Source organism: Pelodiscus sinensis, chromosome 20 (assembly GCF_049634645.1).
Source record: "Pelodiscus sinensis isolate JC-2024 chromosome 20, ASM4963464v1, whole genome shotgun sequence".
NCBI classification, from domain to species: Eukaryota; Metazoa; Chordata; order Testudines; family Trionychidae; genus Pelodiscus; species Pelodiscus sinensis.
The window spans coordinates 12,620,433-12,637,595 of record NC_134730.1 but is presented as its reverse complement, the minus strand read 5'-3'; the positions used below and the strand labels follow the sequence as shown (position 1 = coordinate 12,637,595).

The 17,163-nt window shown below is 45.4% G+C and overlaps 1 protein-coding gene across 1 annotated transcript; it reads left to right on the top strand.

Moving 5' to 3' along the window:
- Window positions 1-108: 108 nt before the first annotated feature.
- Window positions 109-16,912, top strand: KCTD2 (potassium channel tetramerization domain containing 2). The gene is made up of 6 exons (XM_006136410.4): window positions 109-686; window positions 5,098-5,206; window positions 5,954-6,045; window positions 7,333-7,428; window positions 12,095-12,220; window positions 13,291-16,912. The coding sequence occupies exons 1-6, from the start codon at window positions 375-377 to the stop codon at window positions 13,318-13,320; spliced, it is 765 nt and encodes a 254-aa protein (XP_006136472.2). The 5' UTR covers window positions 109-374; the 3' UTR covers window positions 13,321-16,912.
- Window positions 16,913-17,163: the final 251 nt, after the last annotated feature.

Below are 17,163 nucleotides of genomic sequence, written 5' to 3'. Positions count from 1 at the left end.
TTGACAGCCTCCAAAATTCCAAGTCTTCCACCGGCTTGCCCACCTCGCCGACTTCCGGTTACTCCGGAAGTAATATTCCGCGCTTCCTCAGGGATTGCCTATTCTAATACATTCCCGGGTTTTTCTTTCCCGATGCGCACCTCGGCATCCCCCCTTTGACATAGAGTAGCTGTCGGTTTGTGTGCGCCGCGGGAGGGATTTGGTGTGACCCGGCGGTCGCTGTTGACCCGGAAGTCAACTCCAGCCCTTCCTGGGAGGCGGGGGTTCGGTGTGAGGGAGGCGATGGCTGCTGGGCGCAGGATCCAGCTCTCCCCACAGCGCTGAGCGAGGGTGGCTGCCCTCGCCTGGGACGCCACACGCAGTTGAGGTCCAGGATGGCGGAGCTGATGGCGGTGGGGGATGGGCCGCCGCGGGGCCGTACGCCCAGCCCAGTGCTGGGGGGCATCCCGGTTCCCCCCGGGCCGCCGAGCCCCCGCCTGCCCGGGCCAGCCAGTTCCGGAGGGGGGCTGTCCCCGCGTAGCTCCGAGCCGCCCGTCCCGGACAGACCTGGCTCTGGCTCCAAGTGGATCCGGCTCAATGTGGGCGGCACATACTTCGTGAGCACCCGACAGACCCTGTGTCGCGAGCCCAAGTCCTTCCTGTGCCGTCTCTGCTGCCAGGACGGGCCCGAGCTGGGCTCGGACAAGGTGAGGGGCTGCGCGGTGCGGGTAACGGGCGCCATATAAACCCCCAGGTTTTGCTCCCTGACGCTCTGCAAACTCTTACGGAGACCGCAACCCCAGTCGCAGTCTCACGGAAGCTTCATCTGCCCCTCTCCCCATCATATAATACTAGAACTGGAAGGGATCTCAAGAGGCATCAAGTCCAGTCTCCTGCCCTCACGGCAGGGGTGGACAATAATTTTAATGTGGGGGGAGGGGCGCTCCAGGATTTTGGAAAGTGCTCAAGGGCTGCACTTTTCTATGGAATTGGTTGTAATTTCTGGGATGGAGATTGGGTGCAGAAGAGAGCTTGGAATACAGGACTAGGTGTAGAAGACACTGTGGGGTCTAAAAGGAAATCTGGGTGACTGAGAGGGTTGTGACTATGGTAGGGGTCTGGGAGGTGCAGACTCCAGGAGGGAATATGGGTATAGGAGAGGATTCTGATCTGTGGGAGAGGTGTCGGAGGTGGTGCAGACTCTGGGAGGAAGTTAGGATGCCAGAGGTGGGCTCTGTCTAGGAGGCGCATGCCTAAGCAGCTCCTGGCCAGCAGCACTCACAGGCTTACCTGCCTGCCAGCAGCCCCAAACTTGCTCAAAGTAGTTGGCTGTTCCATGTGGCTCTCTGCACTGCAGGGGGAGGAAAAGGAGGAGGGGACGGGGAGGTAGGCTTCATGGACTGCCCTAGCTCCCAGCACAGTCTCTCAGCTCCTATTGGCTGGAAATCAGCTAATGGGAACTGAGAGATTGTGCTGCATTGCCTCGCCCCACCCCCCAGCACAGAATCACAGGGAGGAGCCAGCAGCTTTGAGCACCCTGGAGATGCTCTGTGCTGCTGGGATAGGCTACAGGCTGGATCAGGCCCATGGACCATAGTTTGCCCACCCCGATCTATACTACCCTTGACAGGCATTTGTTTAACCTGCTTTTAAAAATCTCCAATGGTGGAGATTTCACAACATCCCTGGGCAATTTATGTCAGTGCTTAACTGGTTAATATGCCTCCAGTAGAGATACAGAACAATCAGTGCCTTCCCCTTTGCCAAGATATAGCAGGATTGCAGTGTCCGCACATATACAAAGCCACTTTTGTTAGTCTTTAAAGTGCTACATAGTCCTGTTTTTTTGTTTCATACTTAATCCATGAGCCCTAGCTATGTTCACCCTCCACATGGGTGGGGGGGGGGGCGGAGGGTGACATGTCCCTTTATCACTACACTCACTAGGGTGTAAGCAAGTAGTTGACTACTCGATAAGCCTAGGTGCCGCCTGCCCTCCCTCCCCTCGCTGCCTATATCAGAGGCAGCAGCGTGGGGGGCAAGGGAAGCTACTCTGGCAGCAGCCTCTGTTCACAGTGGCCTGAGCTGACCGAAGGCAGAGGCTGCTGAACCGTCTGTTTGCAAGTTCCCTGGTCGCTGACTCACCTCCCTGAAGGGAGGTTCCAAAGAGGATGGAGATGGCAGAACAAGGAGCAATGGTCTCAAGTTACAGTGGAGGAGGTTTAGGTTGGATATTAGGAAAAACTATTTCACTAGGAGGGTGGTGAAGCACTGGAATGGGTTACCTAGTGAGGTGGTGGAATCTCCATCCTTAGAGGTGTTTAAGTCTCAGCTTGACAAAGTCCTGGCTGGGTTGATTTAGTTGGGATTGGTCCTGCCTTGGGCAGGGGGCTGGCCTTGATGACCTCCTGAGCTCTCTTCCAGCTCTATGATTCTACTACATTTAAAATGCAGAACCACAGCAGGTGTAGCTCCCGGACCTGGCATGAGCCAGGACTGAGCACCTTCCCCTATCGACTAATTGTGTAGTTAATAATTATATTGACTACACGATTAGTTAAATACCTGCTTCTTAACATCCCTAACACTCACAGCAGGCTCCTCTGTCCCTCCCCCCAATCTGTGCTGCTTCTGTTGGAGGGAGGGGACCCAGCTTTGATCAGACAACTTGAGGGGATTGAAGCTGTGGGCATTTGTTCACCCAGCATAAACACTAACCATACCCCTCTCATCTAGATCTTCTGTTACTCTTCCACTACAGCTATACTGTACTACATCATAACACTAACTACCAGCTTTGTTTCCCACACCCATATGTATTCAGCATAAATAAGTGTATCACATGCCCCCAGATCCTTTAGGCTGCACCTAAACAATGACTTATTTATGAGAACTAATGAGTATGGGGAAGTGCTCATCAATTATAAAACACTTCTCTCTTCTCTAGATATAAATATTTAGTAATTTTTCTCAGCCTGGGAATATATTTGTCATTTCTATTTTTCTTTATATTCTTCTCTGGCTTGCTTTATTACTTATTAAGTATATTAATATGCTATTTACTTTGGTCTGCAGCTTTGAGAACTCAGATTTCTATCTCCTACCCACACTGGGAATTTCACAAATAAATCACTATGTTGGTAACCACAACTTTTATTTTCTATGATATTCTTTATATAAATTTCACAAAAGTACTTTACAGAGAGATTAGATACAGAATTAAATAATCCCTCCTTCCAATTACAATTAATCAGGAGTTTAAATTTCTGCCTGCCATTACCTTAGTATCTCAGTACAGAGTAAGAAGGGGCTTCAGAAAAAAATCATATTTGTGCTATAGAGCAGACTGCCCCAATCTCAGTACCACTTAATTTGTTCAATGAACAAAACCTTTCTGTGGTGTTTAAAAATAGAACTGCGACCTACTTCTAAAGATAATGAATGCTCACTGCATCAAAGTGTATTTCAAAAAGTCTGCATTGTTATGTGTCAACACATTAAACTTGGTTCAAGAAATGTGTTTTCTTTCACCTATTACGTTTTGTTAATTTTATAATGATATACAGCACCCTGCCAATCTTCTGTGAAGGTCCCAATATAGAGAACTAACTTGTTATTGCAATATTGATTTTAAAAAGTGGAAAAATAATGAAGCGTTTGTGAGCATCTGACGCATAGTTTAGAAATCAACATATTGTCCAGAGGAGATGAAAACCATTAATCATTTTCAATCAGTCCAGAAAGAAAGAAAGAAAGAAAGAAAGAAAGAAAGAAAGAAAGAAAGAAAGAAAGAAAGAAAGAAAGAAAGAAAGAAAGAAAGAAAGAAAGAAAGAAAGAAAGAAAGAAAGAAAGAAAGAAAGAAAGAAAGAAAGAAAATAAATTCTCATGTTTTCTGATTGAACAAGTCACAGAAACAAAAAGCAGACTGATATTAAAAGACTGCAGTTTTTGTGGGAGCAGTAACGTTTGACCCTGTTGTCACAGTGCTGAATGAGTGCTAATGTGACCAAAATTTTTATTTACTTTCACTCATAGGAAAAAGTAATTGTCCCTTAAGGTACCCTGGTTCGGTGTATGCTTGCATGAATCCAGTTAAACAATCAAAAATATTTTTATGTCAATACACATTGGAATCACCAAGACATACATACATTACCTTGTTGTAACCCTCCCCCCAGTTCTGCTAATTGCTTATTACTTTCTATTATGACATTAAGTCTAAATATTGGGCTCACTGCATTAAACACTTAAGAGTAGTCCCCATTGAATTCAGTAAGCTAGAGTTTGCATGATTATGTCCTAACGCTGTTATACGTTCAGGTCAAGGGTTGTCTTATTTGTCCATAAAGTACTGTTTATTTCTAAACTTTATCAGTAGTATTTGGTGCTTTAGGAGCAGATATTAGTGCCAATAGTCACTCTAAAATGAATTGGTACAAACAGATGCTGAATCCAGCATAATCTATAGAGATTTGAAGTAAAGATTAACAAGGACTGTCTATGGAAACATAATTTAGATGGAAGAATTGAAGTAAAATATACAATCTATTTTGAATGATAAACTGAGATTTGGCCTCTGGGCAAGGAAGTTTTATTTTAAAGACGCATTTTATGGAACAAGAGCCATTTTAGACTGCCTGACTCCCAAGGAGTCTTTTGGCCTCGGTGTAATTTTCAGGTAAACGAAAAGGAGTTCAGGAATTAACATAAGGTTTTGAGATTGGCATTTACATATAAATAGGTTATTTTTAAAAATTGGAGTTGCCTCTCTTCTTTTTGCATGAATGAAAACCCAGTTCCTGTGATCAGGATGATCTATTTCATGCTATTCCTTTCACGCACCAACTTCTCTGGTTCACTTTAACCATCCTTTTAACAGATACTCATGTTGGATCAGAAGTTGTAGAAAGAAAAGTAGTGTAGACAGGCTTGCTTGCCATACTGTACATCCAGACCTTATCTACTCAACAGGGCAAATATAAACCTGCACCTGTCTACATAACAGAAATTTTGGAATGTTTTCTCATCATTAACATCAATACATCTTTACAGGAGCTAATAATTTTAGGAGTCCCTGTGTAGGGGACATCTAACTTGACTCCCATGTGTGTTTCACAGGATGAGACGGGGGCATATCTCATTGACAGGGATCCCACTTATTTTGGTCCGATCCTGAACTACCTCCGACATGGAAAACTCATATTAAACAAAGAGCTGGCAGAAGAAGGTAAGAAAAAATGTATTGCAGAGTGAAGAACTGTCAAGGCCCTATTGGTATTGTTTGACTAACCCTAGATAATGATTGACAAGTTTGGGTATGGAAGCTTACTAATGCATGAACATGGTGCCTTGTGCATAAGCTCCATTTCACAATAATACTATGTTTTCTTTTAGTTTCCCGCAAAGATGCTCATGAATAATATGAAAACAATATATATTGGAAGCCAAGAATACTAGATCATAACCTTGCTATGCTTAACTCATTGACTTTGAACAGCAAATTGTACTTTTTGAGAAAAAGAGGAGACATTCTCTAAGAATGATCTCTCTTGTTCACTCTTCAGATTGCACTCCTGTATATCCAAAGCCATTAATGGCTTTTTTGTAATATGCTGAGATGAAACAGATTGATCTGAGATGGCTAAATATATTTTGCCAAAAGCCTCCAATAAAAGAGCAGTATTTCCCTATTAAAGCCTTGGGGCTTTCTATAATCCTAGAGAAGGAGGAGTTAGATATCATGTGCTTTCACATAAAGGAGGCTATTACCAGATGAATAGAGCATTTTCTTCCAGACTGAGATCAATAGCACCATCCATTCTGCATCTATTTATTGCACCACAGACAGGCTAGATTGCAAATATAAGGTTAAATACAAACTGATATCATGCACTGCACCCTTTTGATAAAATTGACCTTATTCTGTTTTCTGTTGACTAACAGAATTCCTTCCTCTGCTTTGGCATATTTTTAGGGGTACTGGAAGAAGCTGAGTTTTACAATATTGCATCCCTTGTGCGTCTGGTGAAGGAACGGATACGGGACAATGAGAACAGAACCTCTCAAGTAATGCATGTTAAAACTTAAGTAGAAAATCTTAGTCATCAGGATTCAATCATTTATAGGGGTGTGACAGGGAGAAAGTGCACTCCAGGGTGAGACATGTCTTGTCTCTCAAACGGTTGGGTGTTCCTACTTCCTCTTGTATTCAACATATGATTGAAAGAGAGCATCCTTCATGGCTACCGACACAGGCTCCCAAATGTGCTTCCCCCTACTTGCACGTAGAGGTCAGGAACATGGAATAAAAGGGGGCTGTAAATAGGGTCAGTTGAAACAAGGCATGAAAATGAGGACTCAAAGGCAACAGAGAGGACTTTGGAATCCAAAAGCAGATTAGTTGGCTGACCTCTTAAAAGACCATATGGGGAGATGGGCTATGTATCCCATTTAAAGAATGGGATTTGGGTTTCGTTTTTTTTTTTTAATTTGCATTAATAAAAGTGCAGTGATACTTTTTTGGCAGAAAATGTTAAGCTGCATAAACAGTTTGTGAGAGTGCCCAGTGTAATCTGTTTCCCTTTCCTGATGTAGTAACATCTCTCAGTTGTGGGTGACTCTTTACCTAAAGGGAAAAACTTTAAAAACAACAAATAGTCTAGTATCACTTTAAAGACTAACAAAACTTGTAGATGGTATCATGAGCTTTCATGGGCATAACCCACTTCTTTGCCTGTCATTTGAATAAGTGAGTTGTGCCCACGAAAGCTCATGATATCATCTACATGTTTGGTTAGTCTTTAAAATGCTACAAGACTATTTGTTTTTCTTGTTACAGACTAACTCGGCTACCCCTCTGAAGTTCTTTCCCTAAAGCCAATTCTAGGAAAGGGAACTTGGCTGATTTTTCTCTCCCATTATATTTACAAAATGAGCTCTCTGTGTATGTTTCTCTTGTCCTTTCCAGACAATTTTAATATTTCCATCAAATATAAACCATCTCAGAATAGCATTTCTTTTTGCTGGTGGTGAACTATGATTTTTAACTTATAGATTCAAATCTAGAAACACACATGGAGGACTTGGACTCCTAACATCAGTTAAATGCTTTTGATAATGTCATCTCAAAATCCTCACTCCCCTCAATACGGAAAAAAAATTATTTAATATAGACTAGCTTGGGAAGGTCAGTGCAACTCAGTCTCCCTCTTCTAATATAATCTTCATGGCACAAAACATCCAATTTCCCTACAAGAAGAAGCTAAAGTCTCAGTTGTAAGCAAACACAGTTAAACCAACTCCTCCTGATTTTAATATTGCTCCTCTTCCCCCCCCCCCCCCTTGTTGCTTTAGGGGCCTGTGAAACATGTGTATAGAGTCCTGCAGTGCCAAGAGGAAGAACTCACACAGATGGTTTCCACTATGTCTGATGGATGGAAATTTGAACAGGTACTGTTGCCAATGATTGCTATTCCTATATCCGATTAAAGGAATCCCCCTCTGGGAACAGCATATGGAATGGGTTTAGATTTCTGTTTATCTACACTTCTCATGACTCCTCTTTGCTGAGGACAAGGGGAAATCTGTATCCAGAATAGGGATGTAAAATCGCATTTAATCAGTTAACCGGTTAAACCAGTGGTCCCCTACGTGGTGCCCGTGGGCGCCATGGCTATTTATGTGTGCCCGCGGAGCAATCTGGGCTGGCCCCGCCCCCGGGCATGCGGCAGGTGCCAGCCCCGGGCGCATGGCCGGCCCCCGCCCCGGGGGTGCCGCGCGTGTCCCGGCCCTGGCCCTGGCCCCGTCCCCGTCCCCGAGGGCGCCCCGCGAGCCGGTGCTGGCCCCGGGGGCGCTGTGCGTGCCCGTGCCGGCGCTGGCCCCGGTGCTGGCCCCGGCACTGGCCCCGGGTGTGCTGCGCGTGCCGGCCCTGGGTGCGCGATACCTGGGCAGCCTCTGCCCGGGGTCATGGCACATGCCTGTGCCGGCCTCGGGCGTGCGGCGCATGCTTGGCCTCGCCCCCAGTCACATGGCCTGTGAGCGGCCCCGCCCCCGTACGCGCAGCGCGTGAGCGGCCCCGCCCCCAGGCGCCCGGCAGCACCAAAACCTTGGGGACCACTGGGTTAAACATTAGGTTTAACCAGTAAACCAATTAAGCGAGAACTCCAGGTGGGGGACCACACCAGCCTGACTGGAGCAGCCCCCAGCCCACAGGGCTATTGGCTCTGCTGGTCTGTTACACAGCTGCTAGATCCCAGGCCAGCTTGCAGTGCGGTGGGCCCACTAGGGCTGGAGCATCCCTCTGCCCTCAGTGGGCCGAGGGCAGGGGCTGCTCCTAGGCACCAAGTTACTGGTTACCCATTAACTTCCCTAATCCAGAATCAGTCCACCTTACATGGAATGACTGGCAGAAGAGCAACAGTAGCTTACTGAACCTATAATAAGAAGTAATTAAATTTGTCAGACTTGAGAAATTCTTCTCTCCTCCTGCTTTTCCTGGCTCCACTGTGGAGCTTTAGTCTAAGGAGAATAAATGGAATCCAGAAGAAATTAAAACAACTTTCTTTAGAGCCCAGTAGCATGGCCCTTTCAAGGGGAAGTGTTGAGTGACATGAGAAGTACCTTATCCTGCAAATGCTAAACACTCTGCATTTGCAACATAACCAGTTTGCTGACCATGTTTCAGGGAGGATCCAGAGGGTATAAAAGTGCCTCAGCTTTGGTACCAGAAATAACAAAGTTTTCTTGTATGTTTGTAGTACAATATTTCTCAAAGTGTTCCACAGACCCACTCTGAGAGAGCTGCTAGCGGGCCACTCTGGTTTGTCTACTTACTGGCTCCGCAGCCCCAGAGCCTCGCAGCTCCCATTGGCTGCAGTTCACTGTTCCTGAACTGTAATCTGCAACATCTACTTGGAATGAAATATACCAAATGGCTCATAGGACTAACAAGACAAAGCCTTTGCTTTCTAGATCATCTGTCCAATCCAGTCCAGTTTAGTAGTGACCAAAATCTGTGACTGTCCAATATGAAATCAGAGTGGTTGTTCAGTGTCCATTGTTCAATGGACAAGCATCCTTATCACATTCGGCACTACTTACTCTCTTTGTTAGAAGCACAGATACCAAGGATTGACCAGGGTGAGGAATTAAATTCCCCTGTCATCCCCTGACAGGTTCCCTCTGTGGCTGTGGCTGTGGCTGTTCTATAAGCTAGGGATGTGATTCTCCTGTTCCTGTGCATATACTCTGCTCGCTCAATGAAAGCTAGGGCGAGTATAAATAGCAGCATAGTGAGGTAGGAGAGAGAGCAGCTAAATATCTTTTCTAATTTACATGGATTCTATGTACCCATTGTGATTTGTGGTCTGAAGTGCAGCTGTTCAAGTTCATTATAGTTGAGACAGTCAAGTGGTGAAATACAAAGGAAAAACAGTCCATTGACATCTAGAGACCAAGTCTTTTGTCCTCCATAATGAATCAATGCAACCATTAAAGCATATTCATTATACAAGACATTTCTATTATTATAGCTTGGCTAATCCTCCTTCAAACCTGCAGAACAATGGATATGATGATTATATTAAGGGCACAATGATCCACGTCTATACCTTGTTTTAGTGCAAAGTTCTCTTTTCTAAAATCAAAGTATATCCATTAAAATACACACCATTCATACTGTTTTTCTTCAGTCTGTAACTATGCTGTTTATTCCAGGTTGTCACTTTAATGTAATAATTATAGAAGAATTGTGCCAGTTTGTCAGGTATCACTTAGTTCAGGAGTGGGCAAATACCAGCCCATGGGTCAAATCCAGTTTGCCAGGATTAGCCCCTCCTGGGCCATGACCACTATATTTACCTGTGGCTCTGCAGATACGGGTGATTGCAGTTTCTATTGGCTGTGGATTGCACTTTCTGGCCAATGGGAGCTGTGGAAGCAATGACCTGGTCCGTGCTCTTCTATTGTCCACCCCACTTTAGTTGCTGGAGTACAGTGTCCTCCTACCTTTGTGATAAACATGTTGCCTGTCCAGTGTTTCTGTGTCAAAAAGTCCGGAGTTGTATTCCTAGAACTGAAACAGGTGTATCCTCTGGGGTGAGTGATTCTTTCTGTAGAGCCCACATTGCCTGGCATATCTAGTCTCTGAAGTATTTGGCTGGGGATTAACATTTTGTACTGCAACATTTCATCAATTTTGTCCTGAATTGGAAAACGTATCACAGCTTTCCAAGTTCCCCTTTTACATTACAGTCAGAATTTTCCCAGCTCATCCACCACCAGGGGACTCTGCAGCACGTCTAGTCATGGCCCCGTACCATTTGAGGGGAAGGCTTATAACACAAGTCAGCATCCAAGACATTTTTTTCCTGTTGAAACTTTAGTTCAGACTGGGTTCAACCAGCCAGTTATTACAGTTCACAAGGTAGTATCAAGGACAGAGCTAAGTACATTGGCTATTGCTAGAGTGTCCATATTTCCTTATGGTGAATACTAAGGCTGTTAAAATGTGGTTACTTTCCTAATCGAGTAGTCGATAGATTTTTTTTTTTATTGACTACTCCATTAGTCGATAATGATCGCCATTACAGCACTCATTCTGGCTTGCGGGTCCCAGCATAACCTCCCCCGCTGCTGCTCTGCATTACAAGGGACAGGTGAGCTGGTGCGCAAAGTGCTGGAGCAAGGATCTACCCCTGATACTGGTGCCAGGATCCCCCAGATGCCCAGAGACTCTGGGCCTGCTGGCTGGTGGCCAATCCCTTAATCCTCCTGCCCATGGATTTTTTTGGGGGGGTGCAGTGCTGTCTCTTTCACTCCCATGCGTCACCTGTCAGAGAAGTGGTTGGGAGACATGGGACTTATGGGATCCCAAGTCCATTTAGGCTGTAACCCTTTCTCTGTCTGAGTGTAGTATGACTTCTGTTTTGGGGACAGAGGCCAGCAGGCTCAAGCCAGCTTCATGTGGCAGATCTGGGGAGGCAGTGCTACCTCCACCCTGATTCATCCCAGCAGGGTGTCTTGGTTATGGCAGGGGGAGGCGCAACCAAAAAATATGGCTTAAATGGTGGGGAGGGGACTTAGCTCAAGTTTGAAAACAGCTACTCAGGGAGCCTGGAACAGGTAGCTCAAGGTATAGAAAGAGGAGTGGCTGGGGCTGTGTGTAGGCAGGCAGGCAGGCAGGTAGCTCATTGCAGGAAGGGGGTAGCCAGAGGCTGTGTGAGGGCAGGGCTAGCTCAGGGTGCAGGCAAGAAGTAGCTAGGGGCTCTGTGCGAGTAGGGGGGTAGCTCAGGGGACAGAGATGGGGGGAGCGATAGCTCAGTGGTTTGAGCATTGGCCTGCTAAACCCAGGGTTGTGAGTTCAATCCTTGAGGGGGCCATTTAGGTATTTGGGGCTAATCTGTCAGTGATGGTACTTGGTCCTGCCGTGAGGGCAGGGGACTGGACTTGACCTTTCATGGTCCCTTCCAGTTCTCTGCAATAGGTATATCTCCAAATTGTAACTAGAGGCTGTGTGCCAGGAGGCTACACTGCAGCCCGTCCCCCAAAGGCTCTGCCAGACATGGAATCTGGTTCCCCACTCCTGCAACTCTTACAACTCTTACCATATGTGTGAGAAAAGGGGACTGGGACTGGGTGCCGAGGACATCTTCACCCCTCTGCCCCTGCAGCAGCATGAGAGGAGGGAACAGCACAGCTGTCTGCACCATGGCACCAAGCAGGGGAGCAGATGCCCTGCACTGCATGGCTGCAAATTCCTACCTCCAAACTGGCCAGGGGATGGGGAGAAAGGGAAGGTGGCTCTGTCCCCAGGACTGCCCTGCACTTTCACTGAAGTTTGGGGTGGGGGCAACGTCCTCAGTACCCCCAAACTTTGCCCCCCGCCAGCCACAAACAGGAGGCTGCTGCAGCTATGCTAATTGCCCACTGACCAGCAGGGGGCGCACCAGTGTGGAAAATACAGGACAATTGGCTTTTTTTTTTTAAAGGCGGGACACCAGCACCAGGGCTTAAATAAGGGACTGTCCCATTAAAAATGGGATGGATAGTCATTCTAGCTATTGCTGCATTCATCCTTACACCCTTACACCCTCTTGGTTATTTTCCTGTTCTTCAGCTAATCAGCATTGGATCTTCCTATAACTATGGCAATGAGGACCAGGCAGAATTCCTCTGTGTCGTCTCCAGGGAGCTCAATAACTCTACCAATGGCATTGTCATCGAACCTAGCGAGAAGGCAAAGGTGAGGAGCCTGGTGAAGAGAGCTGTCTTTAAATGGCCCCATGTACAGAAGAAAAAAAATTCCTCTGTGCTCTAACGATGCCGTGAGATTGATATAATTCCTTGTGCACACTTATTCTCTTCCACTCTTTCCTCCATCCCAGTGAATTTTCAGTTTTACTAGATGACATTACAGCAAATCTATCCAGATCCAAAGCTCTTCATACATTTCACATTGAGCCATGGATATATAAGGAAAAGGGGATGAACTTTGTTTTAAATATGTAAAAAGGAGTGAAGAAAGGGTGAGAACAGATTACATTTCCTAACTGATTGTCAATACAGAGAGCAGAGGAAATTGTGGGTTTTTTTTTCTTTGATCAACACTATATCAGCATATCAAAAATATGAAATGATCCTTCTGAGGTTCCTGCATGCAACTGACCTCTACCTCTAGAAGAGGCTGTATCATCTTATCTCCACAGTTTCTCTAAGGTTCTGAGGGAGACTCGTAGGTGTTGGTGGACCTCAGAACCAGGATAGCTCTGTTAGACATGCTTTTTGGCATTGAGCAGGTCATTTAATATCTGTGCCTCTGTTTTCCCACCTGTAAAACGGTCATAATGCTTATCTCACTGAGATGGAGCACTAGCACCTTGTCTTTCATGAAGTAAAATATATATATTGCTTAAAAATACTACAGTTCATGCTGTGGAATCTGAGTGGGTGAGGTACCTGGGTAGAAACAGGGGAAGAACTGTGTTATGAACCAAGACGATGCATCATTAAATATTCACAAATCACACAATCTGAAACGATAAAAGATTTTTGTCAAGGTGCAGCAAAAGTCAGTGCCTTGCTGTGACCAAAAGCCAAGTGTTTTAGCACAGGCCTGTCTTTTCCAAGGAAATCAGGTGTTCATAAAAATTATGTAAAAACCAGCAGCCACTCCTAAGGATTCTTCACATATTCCCCTCCATCAATTTTTCCTTCCCCTATTTGCATAAATAGTATTTTTTTTGTAGACTGTGAGAACTAATATCCTAATTTGTCCAAGTTCAACCCTTATTATATCAGCCCTTCTCTTTTCAGATTCTTCAGGAGCGAGGATCCCGGATGTGATCCACATGTCTGGTTCTGTTATACTTTGAGATGTCAAAAGGGCAATCTAGCTGGGCAGAGCATTTCTCCGCAGTTCAGCCTTGCTCTTGTACAGTAACCGAGCTAACGCAAAGCAAAGCTGAGCCTGTCCTGCCAACAGAGAATAATTCTGGTCAAAACCAAAGGCTTCCCTCTAATCCCAGGAAACAAAGGAAAGAAGAGACTCTTCCAGTCGGATAGTCCCTTTTCCAAATGTTTTGTTTTGTTTTTTTGGTCGGCGCTGTATTGAATTTTTCCAACAATGGCTGGGCTAGATTCCCTGTCAGAGCCTTTATGAGGGTTGCTTGTGTCCATGAGCCCTTGTAGTCAGCCCAACTTGCCATGGGCTGGAATAGGTGAAAGAGGATTTGTATTAGAGTTGTGCCATTTTGCGTGCCCAGGCTTATCAAATAGGAAACTTGGAAGATACCCTCCAGTGTTCCTCCCCACCAGTTGGCCCCATGCAAATCAGTTGAAGAGGGTTTAGAAGTGAGTGTCAAAAACCAAGAACTTTGTCTCTTTTTTTTTTTTTTTTTTTTAAATACTGAAACTCTTTCATTCTTGTTTGTATTTGTCAAGTTCCTGAGCACTGAGTTAGATACAAAAGAAGTCTAGTGGGGAGAGGACTTGTGTTTCTGTCTAATGTGGATCTTGGAGGGGGTCTACTGCTGGCACTATTTAATGTGGGCTCTTGGCATATCCCAAAGCCCATTGCTCTTCACGCATATTTAAAAATCTACATTGGCCCATGCTAGTGACAGAGTAAATGGTTCTGTCCTTTATTCTCTCCAGGTTGGATGAGAGTGGTGACAGGGATCCTGTCCCACTTCCCTTCCAGTCCCTTGCCATAGATCTATTTTAGCCTGGCATGACATTACTTGATTTACCAAGATTAGGGACTTGTTGCTCCCACGTTCAGCTTTGCCTTGTTTGTCTCCAGCAGCACGGACTCCCTTGATCTACTACTGTCTTCTCCCAGCAGGAGGAGTTAGGGGAGGCTTTATTTTGTACTGTAGAAGCAGGTAGGTTTGTTTTAAATCAATCTGATAGTTTGGGGCCCCAATTGACGTATGGCGATTCCACATCTGCAGCCCCCTCATTATCCCACCTTCAGTAGGTCAGCGCAAAGTACCAAGGGGCATTGCAGAGACTTTGGGGGGCTTGGTGAAAGTTGCCAAAGTGTTGTAATGTTTCTTGTCCAAAGTGATGTGTCGACTTTTGTGACTTTTTTTGGAATGCCTTGAATGGACGTGCAAATGTTCGTTTGTGCCTCTCTCTTCAATTCTAATCTTAGCCAAACTGGAGTCACTGATCCCTTCAATGAATCTGTGCCATCCCTAAGCAGTGACATATCCCTCCTATTTGGTAAATGGAATTTCATAGAAATTTGCTGCATGTTTTTTCCTTTGTTATGGCTTTGTTCCTTGTAGGTCAGTGCTCTGGCACCTGGGCTTTTGAGTCGAATCCCAAACTGTGGTTGAACCAAAGTTCCAGATACATTGGAATTCACTGGCACTGGCAAGGCCATAGTGGAAGTTCCTGGACTAGGCCACGAGCATAGACTTCCTTGTTTGGGTTGATGAGTGTGGGATTCTCCCTGGAGGAATTTGGGCTCACTGTGGTCTTGTCAATGTTTTGTGCATAGGGAAGTTTCCCATCCTGTCTCCTCCTTGTTGACTTGAGGCAGAGGGCAGCGAGCAGTGGCTTCTGAGGATATGGATGACCTTTTCATTGAACAAGGTGCAGTAAAGAAACTCAGAGGGATATACCCCCTCACGCTCTCCAGTCCAGCTTTTCTCCAAACTGCTGTCAGTGTGCTTCCTGCAGTGGGGTCTTCACCTCTTTCTCAGGAAGGAGGGTGCTAGCTAGTCTTGGTAGCAACAGACTGTGCCAAATGTCTTTGAACTCACATTGTGTCAGTTTGGGGCTGTTAACATTCAGTTGGTGTGGCACCATACTCTAAAGTCCAGCTTTCTTGCTCCCCCGCCCTTTCTTTCCTGTCTGTCGTGGTGAAATGACATGGGTGTGAATAGACTGGATGCCTTGGCTGGGCCCAAATAACACTGTGATGTGTACATATAGCTCTTAACTATGGGTATCTTGTAGCCCCAGCCATAGTCAGTTTGCGGACAGAGCTGAGAAATAAAAAAAAAATGCACGTATGCAGTTCAGCAGCATAAAAGCCACATATCACACTAGCCTTTGCACCATCATCTATCTCACCACCCCCTCCCTACCACCCGGGAGAATGAGAAGTTGGGAATGATCCGACTAACAATAGCAGGAATAATTTAGCTGCCCTATTCACATTATCAACAAAAAGCCTCTCTGACATGTTGTTCAAGCTGGTGGGCATGAAGCAATGCTAGGTTTGCTTGGAGGGTGACATTTTACCCAGTGCAGTTTGACAGAATGATACCCCATGCCTGTGAAGCCCATATGAGGAGTGCCTGCTGTCAGAATAGCTGTTTGAATAGACCTACCTTCTCCACACCCAACAGGAACGGTGCCAGTAAAACAAACCAGAAGAACAACCAGGTAGTTACAACAGGCCGTGACCACTTCAGTGTGTCCTGTTTAAGTTGCAAAGAATTGAATGTTTCTGCCAGATACATGGGGGAACAGACAATAAAGATTACATTCTGTTCTCTCCCCCACTTCCCTTTCCAACCAGAAATGTTGGTGGATTTAATGCCCCCCTGAAATTCAATTGACTGTTCTTGGAGCGAGTTGTTTTGTAGAAAATGATTTCTATCATTTGCGTCCCCACTGAATCTCAAGATTTTTGGTAATAATAGGGGACTGTTCTAGGCTTCTGGAAGGCTCTGGGCTCCTTTAGGTACAAAGACTTGCAGTCCATCTAGAGAAGGAGGCTTTAGAGTTGCTCCTCTGTAACAGGGCGAAAGGTTACCTGTTGCAGACAGTTAAGTCTAAAGAACTCGTCTCACTTGGTTTCCACATTACATACCAGTTGCATTGGTGCACTGCTGGAGATGGGGCTTTCCGTTCCATTGCCTTTAGTTCAGTCACATCTCCTCAAATGAAAGCTGAAAGAAAAAAAATCACATGAAATCAGTCCTGTTGCCCCTCCTGGGCAGTATATTTTGGTACCTGGGAGAGGGGAGCAGTGGTAGGAGGTGTGATGAATAGCTGTGGGGTTTTGCATCTTGGGAAGGTTCACTTTAAAGCATTAGCTCTGGGATCGGATAGTGAGTTTTATCTAATTTCCCAGTGGCCTAAATTGTTCCATTATGGTGAGACTGGAATTAACCTTCTCTTAAAGTGTCTTTGTTTCTGCACATTTTTAAATCAATCTTCTCAGGGGTGACTGAGTGGTCCGAGGGGAAGGGAGGGGGTCAGCCACAGGGGTGAGGGCACAGTTCCTCAGACCTCTGCAGCTCAGCCGTAGGCTCCTCACCCTCAGGTTTTGCCTGCAAACCCAGAGGTTTTGTACAGTTTGTCATGTGTCAGTGCCCTTTGCTACTGTTTCTCTTTGTTTATTAAATGTGTTTGAATAATAATTCAGATGCTGTGATTAATTTTTTTCAATAAAGATTCTGAAATGGGTTGGAAATTTGAGCTAATGTCTTGTCTCCTGCGGCTTTGTTTGTATTGATTTTTTTCAACTGGGCTGCCATCTTTTCATGTAACTGTGTGTTTTACTCCACTGCCCACTACAAGTTTGGAAAGAAGGATGCTTTGGGCTGGGATAAGCTCACAGTGTACATCTGTGGTGATTAGAAGATTAAAAAGCAAAGGGGAAGAAAATGACAAAATCCCCAAAGAGCATGAAGTACAAAAGACAGAAAACACTTATACACATTT

Coding starts and splice junctions, on each gene's coding strand:
- KCTD2 (XM_006136410.4), top strand. CDS start 375: ATGGCGGAGCTGATGGCGGTGGGGGATGGGCCGCCGCGGGGCCGTACG. Junction 6,046..7,332: donor ATGAGAACAGAACCTCTCAA/GTAATGCATGTT, acceptor TTGTTGCTTTAG/GGGCCTGTGAAACATGTGTA. Junction 12,221..13,290: donor AACCTAGCGAGAAGGCAAAG/GTGAGGAGCCTG, acceptor TTCTCTTTTCAG/ATTCTTCAGGAGCGAGGATC.